At 37.0% G+C, this 15,234-nt stretch overlaps 1 protein-coding gene across 1 annotated transcript in view; it reads right to left on the bottom strand.

Annotated features, from left to right (window-relative positions):
- LOC122797869 (zinc-binding protein A33-like) overlaps positions 1-15,234 on the bottom strand; it is a 350,409-nt gene that overhangs the window by 204,701 nt on the left and 130,474 nt on the right. Inside the window, exon 3 of the mRNA XM_044066392.1 lies at positions 3,329-3,562. Coding sequence (XP_043922327.1) covers positions 3,329-3,562 — 234 coding nt within the window. The remainder of the gene's footprint in view (positions 1-3,328; positions 3,563-15,234) is intronic.

The following is a 15,234-nucleotide window of genomic DNA, read 5'->3' as shown; positions in this document are numbered from 1 at the left end:
GGTAACTCGGCACATAAAAATCCACTACCAAACATTAGCGGACCGGAGTTCCGCTGTGGCGACCCCTAAGCCGAAAGACACACACACACACACACACACACAATTTCCTTCCCTAAACATTATTTTTTATATCTTACTAACACAATCAAATGAAAATATTTGAATTCATTAAACTGTAGATATTAAGCTGCTGTGTATAAGTTAACTAATAAGTCTGGCGCATGTACTTGAACTATTAGTATTACTAAAAGGTTAATTGTAAAATAGTTGCAAGATAAATAGAAAATACCTATATTGTTACCTTCAGCATGAATTTTTAGATTTAGTTGATTCTTTGAGAGAAGCTGGGGAAAGAATACTTTTTGAATCAGTTCTTTGCTTTTTCTTCTTTACATCAATCCAAATATTCTCCTCAGGAGATCTTTTCAGAGATGTAGTCAAAGACCAGTCCATTTCCTCTGGAACTGTAATTATATTGTTTTTAATGAAAGATCTTGCCTCTTCAATGTCACTGAATGTCCTTATTTCATTTGAAGTAAAAATCCTTATTTTTGCAGGGTATGCTAGTTGTGCTTTTATTTTGTTTTGCTTGAGTAATTTTACCAGTGGCCAAGCTTTCTTTCTCATTTCTAAAACTCTGGAGGAAAAGTCATTGTCAAATCTGATTATATTTCGCATGTACTTCCGAGGAGACTTTCTCCAAGCACATTTAAGAATAAGTTCTTTGTCAATATAAGAAAGAAATTTAACCACGACTGACCTGGGTGTGGAATTTGAAGATGAAGGAATGGGTTTCCCAATGGCTCTATGAGCTCTTTCAATGCCATATGAAAATCCTTCTTTCAAATCAAGAATATCCGGTAGCCAAGTATTAAGAAAAGAGGTAATATCATCACCTTCAGATTTTTCTGGTAAACCAAAGATTCTCACATTAGTTTTCCTTTCTCTATTTTCCAAGTCATCCAACTTGTTAATAAGCCATTTATTCTGTTGAAGAAAATCACTCTGAGTTTCCTCTTCTTTAAGCCTTCCATCTATATCAGATAAGGATTATTCGATGTTTAATATTTTGGTTTGATGCTGCTGAAGTAGTTCTCTGAAGGTTTCAGTTTGTCTATGACATTTTTCTTTCAGATTTTCTAAATTGTCATTGAAACTGTCCATTTTGAGGGAAATGTCTTGTAGAGTTGAAGAGATCTGCTGAATTTCTTTTCTCAGGGTAGATTCTGCGTGTGAGTTCTTTGAAGCACTCATCTTCCCAGATCAGTTTGAAGGTCAGTTTGAAACTCCAAATATTTCTGACAGGAAAATTTCCAAGAAGATAGTCCAGAGATTGTATGATGATAGTACAAATATTGAAGTTTTAACTATTCTTTTTTAGAAAGAATAACTGTTTTCCTGTTATTTAAAGTAATTTTAAGGAGCTCTAAAAAAGTGCTGCATTCAGGTTGCCATGTAAGCTCCGCCCCATTAGACGAATAATGGAGTAAAATGGTCCTTTCGGTATGTACCTGCAAAGGCACAGGCTTCAATTCGAGTGCCAATAGAAATGTCTTATCAAAAGAATCGAGGGAGTCCAACACATGAATTATGGGGACCCACTTAGATCACTGTCCAGATCTCTAACTATCCTATAAGGCCTCCTCAGATCCTGTACTGATGAACCTGCTTCATGACCATAAAAACAACAGTATTAGAAACATCTGCTTTAAGGATTTTACCTTTTCCAGCAATCTAAACAGGACATGCTGGAGAAACAAATACATCCCAAGAGGCTTGCACTGCTCCAAAACAGGCATCCCATCCATGTAAAACAAATACTTCCCTGTCCCAATTCAACAATCTCAGTAAGAAAACTGAAAGTTTATCCCTGTGGTGGCACATATGTCTCTGCTGGACAGAGGACACTGGTGTGCTACAAAAACTGAAACTTGACTATTTCCTATCTTCAAAAGGGAACAAGTGGTGCTTGAAAATTCTGTTTGGCTAGGCTTAAAAAGCCCCCAGGCCATTAGCCTACCATGTTTGTATTTCTATAGGATTTCACTCCGTCAGCCTTAATTTGCCTACTCTGTGAACCAAGCAGGTCACTTAACTTGCTCCCAGGTCTCCTCTGTGAAGGGACTGTGCATCCAGTGGGCCTACCTGGTTAATAAATGGGTGTGTAATGTTGATAGTATAGGTCACCCATAGAAGGAATTTTGCAAATCATATCCTATAAAATGTCAAACTTTAGGACCCTTAAACAATACAGTTGGAAACTGGTTAGCTTGCACACCAGGGACATGAAACTAAGTATTCTGTTCAAGGATTTAGCACATACTGAAAAGACTGTTTGCTTCTGTTTAAACACAAAGACTGATGATGCTCAGAAAATTCTCTTAAGTCACCATATATATCATCTACTACCATATGAACACATGCGCTTTCATATATACATATACATATCTATCATTGTGTATTTTATATATATATATATATATATATATATATATATATATATATATTTATATACACATATGGATTCCTATCAGATCGCCAAATGCTTACTTGACCGAAACTCATTTCACCAACAACAAATGACTGAAAACTCATTTCGCAGAAAGCTCATTTAGCTGAAAACTCATTTCACCGAAAATAGTACAGGCAGTGTATATGCCCTTTTCCCCACTGTAGTGCAACCCTGGAGTTATAATATATAAGTAGGGGAGTGTGGGGGTGCGGGGGGGCATAGCCCCCCACCTAATGTTGTTAAAAACTACCAACTTACCTAGTTAATAGGAACTGGACAGTATAAAACTAAGCTAGGTGAGGGGCTGTGCCCCCCCACACCTCCCCAACTTATATATTTTAACTCCAGGGTCAAATTACAGTGGGGAAAAGGGCATATACACTGCCTGTACTATTTTCGGTGAAATGAGTTTTGGTCAAATGAGCTTTCGGCGAAATGAGTTTTCAGTCATTTGGTTTAGATGAAATGAGTTTCAGTCAAATGAGCATTCGGCGATCTGATAGGAATCCATATGTGTGTGTGTATACATATATATATATATATATATATATATATATATATATATATATATACACACACACACACACACACACACACACACACACACACACAGATATGCATACATACATACACATACACATTATATCTGTCATTGTGTATTTGGTATGAGTAAAGCATCCCCAGTGACCGTAGAAGTGAACAAAGATCCCATGATATAGACACTGGGTATGCAGAACAGTACTATGTAGTCTTGTCTAGCTACAGCTTGAGACACCAAATAATTTCATTATGAACAGAATGTGAACAATTTCTTACTCTGAAAAAAAGCACAGGGTCTTTCTGCTGCAATATTGATTCAATGTTGGATTTATCATCCTGAATAGCCTTGTTCATTTCTTCAATATTATCTAAGTTTTCTGTCATCTTTTCCAGAATTCCTGCAGCTTCATCCTTGAGCTGCTGGACCAGCTTTTGTTCCTTGTCCTGGAGAAACTGTCGCAGCTTGGCAAATTCTGATGTAATGTGCGGCTCCAAGCTCTGAGCTTCATCCTGGAAGAGAGAAATCTGAATTTAAAACCATAACCCTCGTAGTACTCTGTGCCAAACAAGCAAACAAACTCAGAAGTGACACATCACTTTAAGTTAGTCATCCTTTTTCCTGCCAAGGAAATACCATATCCAGCAGGACAATAACATAAATGTGTATGGACAGTAAAAATTGTATATGCAGTTAAATTATACACACACACACACACACACACACACACACACACACACACACACACACACACACACACACACCAATGGAAAGTTGGTAAATTTCTATTATTTCATTCTGTTAAAAAGTTTTTTTTATAGCCCCTTCTGGTAACCATTTCAAATGTTGGGACCTGCTAGTGTGAGTCCCAAAACATGGAGAATGAATGTCGAAGGAACAGGCTTACATATACTAATTCCTAGATGCCATTTCTTGAAACATTCCCTTTTCTTCAAGGTAGTGAGATCTTGGAGTTGGTATATATAAGTTTGGGGGTATAAGGGACATCCCTCCCACATAAAGGGATGCAAGGAGGGCTTTTAGCCCTGCAAAAGGAAGTTTTAAGGAGAGAAGTGATTTTTGAAATTCACTCTTCTGTGTATTATGCCACCAATAGTAATTTAGTTACTGATACAGTTAAGAAATATTGGTCAATATTGACCCAAGATCCAGAAATAAGACCGTTAATAGGTGAAACACCAACATTTATGTTTAGAAACAAAAAATCATTGAAGAGGATGCTTTGTTATAAACATGAATCAATAGAAAATAATGTAAATTTGACAGATACATCACCATGTACCAAGTGTAATCAATGTCAATTTATTGAACAGAATAACAAATTTGTGTATCCAGACACACAGTATACATATATATTTAAAGTGAAAGCTAATTGTAACAGTAAAGACGTTATATATTTAGCTATCTGTCAAATATGTTTATCCTTCTATGTGGGAAAAACGAATAGGGAACTTAGATTTCGTATCCATGAGCACTTGTTACATATAAGGAAGGGCACGCTGACGAATGCCCTAGCAAAACATGTAGTTGAATATGGGCAGACACATTCTTTTAAGTTTCAAATCATGGAACAGGTTTTATCAAATGAAAGAGGAGGTGATTTGATAAATAAAACGGAAACCTCAGAAACTAGATGGATAGTTAGATTAAGGGCCGACAGATGCAAAGGCCTCAATGAAAAGATACCAATGAAGCCTATTTTAAAGAACAGGGCTCTTTTTAAATAAATTTATTTTGTGAGAATAATAAATAATAAAGTGATATATATACATATATATTTTTTTACGTTCATGTTTTTTATGCTTTTATAATATTCCAAGATAGATGTTAAACATATAGTTTAAAGATGCATCAGAAATTTCAGTAAGGGTGTGTATGGCTTTAATTCTAAATAGAATAATTGGTATAGATTTATTGCATTTAATTGTTGAGTATATTTATAAGGGACCACAATTCAATGCATTTATGTTCTGATGAAGTGGTGTGATACAACCATGAAAGCGCTTACCTTGTTTAACTGAGCTCAATGAAAGATTAAAGTTTGTTTTACTTCATTTTAACTGGATGGACTGGCATTGAAATTCATTTACCTATGGTTGAAGTATTGGCCTTTTTTTTGTGGAATAATTGTTTTCCATTTATTGTCCCCACAATTTCCTTTATTTTTTTATTTATTTATTTATTGGTATTTGTTTACTGGGAAAGTCCACTGGGCAAAAATAAACCCATTTTCATTGAAAGCTCAGGGAGAAAAGCTCCAAGATAACAATAAAGCATACATAAAGTTTCAAAACAGTTTCAAAAATTTCCAAAAGATCAAGAAAATTACATACAGAAATTATCAAAAATGTTTAGAAGGTAGATAAAACTGATTTGTACTAACAGCAAAATTAAAAATATTCATAATACAGAAATAATAACATGGCATAATACTAGGCAAAATCAAAATTGTTCAATGATATACAGTTATGAGCACCAAGGTACGCATTTAAGTTCAGGTGTTACATAGAAAAGAAACAGTAGGATATGCGTGTAGAGAAAAAGACCTAAGAGGAGTACTTAAATAAACTGGGGAGAAGGTATGTGCAGAGAGAAGAGAAGAAAGAGGAAAAGGGGAGACGGGAGGGGAAAAGTAATGAGGATGGACAGTAGAAAAAAAGAGAAAAAAAAAGATAGGAGAGAAGGAAGGAGCTACAAGGAGAAGGAGAATGAAAGAAGGGAGAGAAGGGGGGAGTGGTTAGGGAGTTTGGAGAAACCAGGAGGAAAAATTAAAAAATCAAACGTTTGTTATGAGTTATCAAGAAAACAATAGTTGGTGCAGCAACTGGATAAGAACAGACTGAGGTTTGGTTGGAAGAATTAAGTAACGGCAAAGGAACCAGATGAACAGTTAGACGTCCAGTTGGACAGGAGATGATTGTACTGTGCAGTTTTGAAGGTAGAGGGGCTTTGTTCTACACAGATAAATGTAGGTAGGTTATTCCATAGCCTGGCAATATTCCAGGAGTATAATAACTCGCCTGCAGGTAATTTGGGTTTATGAACACGAAGAAGATGTTGGTGTTCAGATCGCAGAGGCCTAACGGGGTTGTAAAGGGTAAGTGGGGAGCTAAGAGCAGAGCGTTCTTGAGGTTTATGAATACATTTATGTGTAGTTGTGAGCTGAAGGAGTAATAGGTAGTGTTTCTATGTAATTTGCTCCTACCTTTTTCTAAAGATCTCATTTCAGTTACTATATTCACTAATTCTAGTACTGTTGGTTTATACTTTGATTTCCATTTTCTAGCAATTGCTTTTTTGGAAGCCACCAGAATTAAACTCAGCGAGGCTTACTATGTCTAGGCTATTTCAATTCTGTATCACAGCTCAAAAAATGATTTCCTTGGTTACATCTATTTGTTCATACTCTGCCAGACTAGTCTGCAGGCAATTGTTCAAGTCTGCCAACTTATTATACTCCCCCAAAAATGTATTCTCAATTATCTCTTTCTTCCTCATCACACCTCCAACATTTGCAATCTACCTGAGGAAAAATTCTTTGGAGTCTGCTTGGGGTATAAAAATACCTATGCAAACACTTCCAAGCAAAAATAGTAAAGCTTCTACACTTTGTTGCACATTTGAGAGCCACATACATATATTCCCCATTATTTCTTTGTGAATTGCTTATCCACTCACTCTTCCCAATCCGTTCTAACCTCCTCTTATTGATTCTTACGTTTATCATGCAGTATTTTGTATGCCCTACTAATTATTCCTTTTTAACAGCAGCTTCTGTTCTAGATTCTACTAAAAATTCTACCAGTGCTGGTCTTTCATTTAGGCTCCCCTATTCTTTTTTGTCAATATCAGTCACTGGTAGGGAAGGTAATCTCTAGCTGAATGTCCAAATGTATTCTTGGTCTCTTCCCATTCTATTATCTTTCCCTGTCTAATTATTTGTTCTCAATAAATGGGTTCCTTTGTCAGTTTTCGCCAGCAAATCCCAGCCCCCTCTTGCCTAGTCTCTTTATCCTTAATTGCAGTCATCCCTATTGGCATAATCTCCTTTCTCCGTTCCCATGTTGGCTTAGCTTTCTGCTACTTTATATATATATATAATATTCTGTATTGTTACTGTTATTCACTTTAAGGATCTGCATTCAAAATCCCAGTCTCTACTTATTTCCTGAGTGTCCCTCTGTTTCATCATCATCCCTTTCCACTCGAATTATAGCTTTCTGCTTGTGCTACGTACAAGAACCTTAACTGTGTAGCTCTGAAATACCACTTCAAATTATGTAATCCCAAACCACCTTGTTCTGTTGGAAGTATTAACTTATTCCACTTGACTTTGTCCTCTTTCTCTCCCAGATAAAATCCTTCAGATCTTTATAAATTGCTATCCACAACTTCACCTCTGGTTGATAAAAGTATGCCTAATCTGTGTATAAAACAAAAGGGACTAAAACATTTTCACGGTTTGATTTTGCTATTCATATCCATAAAAAAGAACTTCCAGTTTCTCATTTTTTGTGTTATTTTTTTGTTTAGTTTCTTCCCACATATCCTTACCTGCCATAACAAAACCAATTTTAACTCATACTCCCAAGTACTTTATTTTATAATGTCCCCATAAATATGAGTATTACTGAAACAGTTTGTGTGGGGTACATATTTTACAGCTATCACCTTTATTATATCTTCATGAATTTTGTATCCTGAAAAGGATTGAAATTGTCTCAGAAAGTTTCATGTCACCAAGATGTCCTTTTCTGGTTTTATCAGGTACAAAATAATACCATCTGCAAATCAAGCCAACTTTTCTTAATTACTATACTAATTACGTCCTTGAATTTCTGAGTCTCTTATTTTCTTTACTAATCATTCTAAATGCATCACAAATAACAAAGGGGGAAAGGACATACCTGCCTGGTTCCTCTGTCCAAACAGAACTTATCAGTGAGGAACAACCCCACTTTAATTTTCACCCCGATCCCTCATATTTCCTCTTAATTAACCTTATTAGTATGTCAGGGAATGCAAATGCTTCCACTGCCCTACTCAGAATGTCAGATTCCTCTGTTGAATGCTTTCTCAGCATCAGGACCCACCAACATCAGTGGTATTTTATTATGTTCTGCTTCCCTCTGGATCATCATTGTTCTATTAATGTTCTCAAATGTTTGCCTCCCTCCCTTCTACAAAACCACATTGACCCATATCAATCAATTTTATCAACACCTTTGCCATTCTTTTAGCCATTATAGACAAACACTTTATAATCATGGTTTAGAATCTAAATGGACCCACATGAAGCTGGATCTGACAGGTCTTTACCGTGTTAAATATTACAGCCACCAGAGCTTTCTTCAGGATGTTGGTGCTTATCCCCTTTTTAAAATACTGTTAAAACCTTCCAGATCTTTATCATTTTTGCCACCTAGGTTCCAAACTTCCACAGGAATACCATCTATTCTTGGGGGATTTCCTGTAGACTGGTTATACATCACCACTGTTATCTCATCTCTGCCTATCCTGCGTCTACCTCTGACCTTGGAATATCTCATTTTTCAATAAACATTTTTCCATTTGCATTTTTTCTTGATTTCCACATTTCTCTGTTTCAGACTTTTTACTGATCTCATCAGCACAGCATAAGTGGATAGCTTGTCTATACTTCAGAAACACAGGGTCTTTAAACCTAGATGATGCCCATAAAGATTAAGGTGACTGCAAATTATGTCAACTACCATTCAAACCAAATAGTAAAATGGTGACACAGACAAACCATTCAGTAAAAGTGCAAGAAAAGGCCAGCCAAGCAAAAGTGTCCATTGTGTGATACCTTAAGCATGCTGTAATGGAGGCCCCTGAGATTTATGCAAATGACCCCTAAAGGACATCAAGTGTTTCAGCTATATAGCTTCTGAATGACCATGAATTTTTAACTTTTTTAAAAGCCTTTATGGTTAAAGACCCTGTGTTTCTGCACTGTAGCCAAACTATCCACCTGTGCTCTACTGATGTCAATAAAAAAGCAGAAACATGCAAGTCCACGGTTAGTGGGGTTTGACTTTACTGGCCTGAATGTAACCATAAAGACTGTTAAATGCACATATTTGTTCAAATGTCAAGTTTATAACCTGCCTTTTATTCATTTATTATTTGACATCTGTTTACCAGAAATGTCTGACTGAGCCAAAAATGCCTATTTCCAGAGGAGGCCTGGAGATAAAAGTTCCACAATCACAATCTATCAAAAATCAATTACAGATATTTCAATCACGCAGCGCCATGTAAGACTACAAAACAGGAGAGAAAAAATGCTGTAATGTATAAAAACATAGAACATATATTTCACAGTAGAGTGTAATGAAAAACAATAGCATTTGTTGGAGAAAATATCGGATGAAAAACTCACTAGTCATATTATTTGTTACATAGATTAGTATGCAATAAATGAGAGCTGAGAAAATTCTAATAAGATGTTTAAAAGACATACTACAGATTACTTGGTTAGACACAGTGAGAGGAGATTGAGTGATGTCTTAGTGTGAGAGAAAGTGTTCATATTAGGGTTATAGAAGGAAGTAAGGATGGAGAGAAAATAGATTATAAGAAGAGTGCAGGGGAGGGTGTCTTCAGGTAGCTTAGGTGAGAAAGGAGGAAAAAGAAAGAGTTAGAGGAAAGGCCTGCGGAGAGAAAGTGGACATGGTAAGGAAAAGGAAAAAAAAGAACGGAGGGGAGGAGGTGGGAGAGGGATGTGAGGTGTGACTTTGGCTGAAGGATGTGAGTTAAGTATAGTGGGTAAGCTAAGCCGTAACCCTGTGTTTTTCAAATGCCTTTATTAAATCACAGCTTAGATAATGTATATATACATTAACAGAAAAGGAACCCAACCATCCTGATATTTTAATAATTTCCATGCAGTGTAGACATGTATGTCTTTTTAAAAGTCATCATTCACTCCAACATTACATACACTGCTCAGTTCCTGCTATCCGTTTAACCTTACTCCTTCTCCTGAACATTATTCTGTGTTTCCACAAATTCCATTTACTAAGTAATTTGCCCTTGCCTTTTCTACAGAGCCCACCTCCAGTTATTTTACCTCCTTTACAACACTCAGTACTTCAGTTACAGTTGGTTGAGATTCTGATTTCCATTTTGTAGTAATTGTTTTTATGGCAGGCAGTAGCATTAAACTTTTAAGGCCTTACTTATATCTATGCAATTCAGTTCCAGTGCCCTGGCTCAAAATAATTATTTCCTTTGTTCCCACTTCCACTCAGTTGTTATTTTCCTTTACAGGGGAAGTACGTGTGATGTGTGATTACATTTCTGTTTGTTCTAAGATTGCATAGAACAATAAAAAGACCTCAGTGGTGTGATTTCATTCAAATTGGATATGCTTTATATATACTGAACCTGGACCCATTAATAATATATGTAATGTCAGTTGGTGGTGTTTTGGTATATCTTTGGTATACAGTTTGACATACTGGTTAATTCAATGAGTGTTTACTAAGTGATGGTTTTATATTGTATTTATCAATATAGTGCTATCTAATGACAGTTTGCTATGTACAGCTCTATGTACCGTCATACTGTTGTTCTCTGCCAGTATGCCTTGACCTTATATTCATAAACTTTCTTACCATCTTTCTTCTCTTACAATTCCCCATATTCTCTTGCTCTGACTCATGTTGGTCCTTCCTCCATCTCTAGGAATTAAGTATTAACTTTATTGCCATAATATAATATTACAGTTTAGTGGAGTTTTTCTTTCTTTCATTTCAGAACTTGTGGTCACTACATCCGTCTCTGATACTGCTGGAGCTTTGCCACAAGACCCAAGTCCCAAAGGTTTTCACTGAGAGTTTTGTCACTGTACAAGCTAAGCAAATGTAACACAAAAAGCCTTACTGAGTATTAAGATTAACTAGTCAAATACATCCCTGCCCTGTGTTGGAAAGTGGTTGTGACATTCTTCCCAAAGGAATGGTACTTCCACTCTAAGGACCACTTGCTAAAATTGTTTTTTTCTCTTTACCAATAGATTACACTGTATATGCCAGCTGCTTATTCTTTCTAGCTTCCTGGTTCTGTATTCAGTAAATGAAAGAAAACCTGTTCAACTTTGTGCCTCTTTGTTAATTGCCTTGTACTGGCTATGAATGTCTGCTATCTGTAATAACTGAACTGAGGGTGGGAAGCCCACTACCCTACCTTTAATTCCCACACGTCTTCTGTTACTCTACTGTTATACTTCCCACATACACATTTCAGCTGTGACACCCATTCCCCAATCCTCTCAAAACAACCTTACTAACATGATACAAACACTCCTGCTTTTTTTCCTAATTCACAACCTCCATCTAACATTTAGCATTATTCCAAAAAATCTTTCACCCTCCCACACTGAAAGTTGGCTTAAAACCAGCATAGAGAACTCTGAAATTATATCTTCTGTTATCTATAATGACCATATAAACAGGAAAGTTAGTGATATTGCTTAAATATTTTTGAACAACTATCAGACTTCCTCCTACAACAAAACAACACCAAAATTCAGTTCAGCAACACTTCTTATTGCTTTCCTGAATACAAACAATAAAATATGTATGTATTAATGTCCTGCACATCCCTCCAGGCGATAATGTAGCCACACTGGAAGATATAGAAATATGTATGTATTAATGTCCCGCACATCCCTCCAGGCAATAATGTAGCCACACTGTAAGATATAGAAATATGTATGTATTAATGTCCTTCACATCCCTCCAGGCGATAATGTAGCCACACTGGAAGATATAGAAATATGTATGTATTAATGTCCTGCACATCCCTCCAGGCAATAATGTAGCCACACTGGAAGATATAGAAATATGTATGTATTAATGTCCTGCACATCCCTCCAGGCAATAATGTAGCCACACTGGAAGATATAGAAATATGTATGTATTAATGTCCTGCACATCCCTCCAGGCAATAATGTAGCCACACTGTAAGATATAGAAATATGTATGTATTAATGTCCCGCACATCCCTCCAGGCAATAATGTAGCCACACTGTAAGATATAGAAATATGTATGTATTAATGTCCTGCACATCCCTCCAGGCGATAATGTAGCCACACTGGAAGATATAGAAATATGTATGTATTAATGTCCTGCACATCCCTCCAGGCAATAATGTAGCCACACTGGAAGATATAGAAATATGTATGTATTAATGTCCTGCACATCCCTCCAGGCAATAATGTAGCCACACTGGAAGATATAGAAATATGTATGTATTAATGTCCTGCACATCCCTCCAGGCAATAATGTAGCCACACTGGAAGATATAGAAATATGTATGTATTAATGTCCTGCACATCCCTCCAGGCGATAATGTAGCCACACTGGAAGATATAGAAATATGTATGTATTAATGTCCTGCACATCCCTCCAGGCGATAATGTAGCCACACTGGAAGATATAGAAATATGTATGTATTAATGTCCTGCACATCCCTCCAGGCGATAATGTAGCCACACTGGAAGATATAGAAATATGTATGTATTAATGTCCTGCACATCCCTCCAGGCGATAATGTAGCCACACTGGAAGATATAGAAATATGTATGTATTAATGTCCTGCACATCCCTCCAGGCGATAATGTAGCCACACTGGAAGATATAGAAATATGTATGTATTAATGTCCTGCACATCCCTCCAGGCGATAATGTAGCCACACTGGAAGATATAGAAATATGTATGTATTAATGTCCTGCACATCCCTCCAGGCGATAATGTAGCCACACTGGAAGATATAGAAATATGTATGTATTAATGTCCTGCACATCCCTCCAGGCGATAATGTAGCCACACTGGAAGATATAGAAATATGTATGTATTAATGTCCTGCACATCCCTCCAGGCAATAATGTAGCCACACTGGAAGATATAGAAATATGTATGTATTAATGTCCTGCACATCCCTCCAGGCGATAATGTAGCCACACTGGAAGATATAGAAATATGTATGTATTAATGTCCTGCACATCCCTCCAGGCGATAATGTAGCCACACTGGAAGATATAGAAATATGTATGTATTAATGTCCTGCACATCCCTCCAGGCGATAATGTAGCCACACTGGAAGATATAGAAATATGTATGTATTAATGTCCTGCACATCCCTCCAGGCGATAATGTAGCCACACTGGAAGATATAGAAATATGTATGTATTAATGTCCTGCACATCCCTCCAGGCGATAATGTAGCCACACTGGAAGATATAGAAATATGTATGTATTAATGTCCTGCACATCCCTCCAGGCGATAATGTAGCCACACTGGAAGATATAGAAATATGTATGTATTAATGTCCTGCACATCCCTCCAGGCGATAATGTAGCCACACTGGAAGATATAGAAATATGTATGTATTAATGTCCTGCACATCCCTCCAGGCGATAATGTAGCCACACTGGAAGATATAGAAATATGTATGTATTAATGTCCTGCACATCCCTCCAGGCGATAATGTAGCCACACTGGAAGATATAGAAATATGTATGTATTAATGTCCTGCACATCCCTCCAGGCGATAATGTAGCCACACTGGAAGATATAGAAATATGTATGTATTAATGTCCTGCACATCCCTCCAGGCGATAATGTAGCCACACTGGAAGATATAGAAATATGTATGTATTAATGTCCTGCACATCCCTCCAGGCGATAATGTAGCCACACTGGAAGATATAGAAATATGTATGTATTAATGTCCTGCACATCCCTCCAGGCGATAATGTAGCCACACTGGAAGATATAGAAATATGTATGTATTAATGTCCTGCACATCCCTCCAGGCGATAATGTAGCCACACTGGAAGATATAGAAATATGTATGTATTAATGTCCTGCACATCCCTCCAGGCGATAATGTAGCCACACTGGAAGATATAGAAATATGTATGTATTAATGTCCTGCACATCCCTCCAGGCGATAATGTAGCCACACTGGAAGATATAGAAATATGTATGTATTAATGTCCTGCACATCCCTCCAGGCGATAATGTAGCCACACTGGAAGATATAGAAATATGTATGTATTAATGTCCTGCACATCCCTCCAGGCGATAATGTAGCCACACTGGAAGATATAGAAATATGTATGTATTAATGTCCTGCACATCCCTCCAGGCGATAATGTAGCCACACTGGAAGATATAGAAATATGTATGTATTAATGTCCTGCACATCCCTCCAGGCGATAATGTAGCCACACTGGAAGATATAGAAATATGTATGTATTAATGTCCTGCACATCCCTCCAGGCGATAATGTAGCCACACTGGAAGATATAGAAATATGTATGTATTAATGTCCTGCACATCCCTCCAGGCGATAATGTAGCCACACTGGAAGATATAGAAATATGTATGTATTAATGTCCTGCACATCCCTCCAGGCGATAATGTAGCCACACTGGAAGATATAGAAATATGTATGTATTAATGTCCTGCACATCCCTCCAGGCGATAATGTAGCCACACTGGAAGATATAGAAATATGTATGTATTAATGTCCTGCACATCCCTCCAGGCGATAATGTAGCCACACTGGAAGATATAGAAATATGTATGTATTAATGTCCTGCACATCCCTCCAGGCGATAATGTAGCCACACTGGAAGATATAGAAATATGTATGTATTAATGTCCTGCACATCCCTCCAGGCGATAATGTAGCCACACTGGAAGATATAGAAATATGTATGTATTAATGTCCTGCACATCCCTCCAGGCGATAATGTAGCCACACTGGAAGATATAGAAATATGTATGTATTAATGTCCTGCACATCCCTCCAGGCGATAATGTAGCCACACTGGAAGATATAGAAATATGTATGTATTAATGTCCTGCACATCCCTCCAGGCGATAATGTAGCCACACTGGAAGATATAGAAATATGTATGTATTAATGTCCTGCACATCCCTCCAGGCGATAATGTAGCCACACTGGAAGATATAGAAATATGTATGTATTAATGTCCTGCACATCCCTCCAGGCGATAATGTAGCCACACTGGAAGATATAGAAATATGTATGTATTAATGTCCTGCACATCCCTCCAGGCGATAATGTAGCCACACTGGAAGATATAGAAATATGTATGTAT

The sequence above is a fragment of the Protopterus annectens genome, chromosome 3.part1 (assembly GCF_019279795.1).
Source record: "Protopterus annectens isolate FY-2018-M chromosome 3.part1, PAN1.0, whole genome shotgun sequence".
Taxonomy (NCBI): Eukaryota; Metazoa; Chordata; order Ceratodontiformes; family Protopteridae; genus Protopterus; species Protopterus annectens.
The sequence above is the reverse complement of the archived record's forward strand: the minus strand, read 5'-3'. Positions and strand labels throughout refer to the sequence as shown.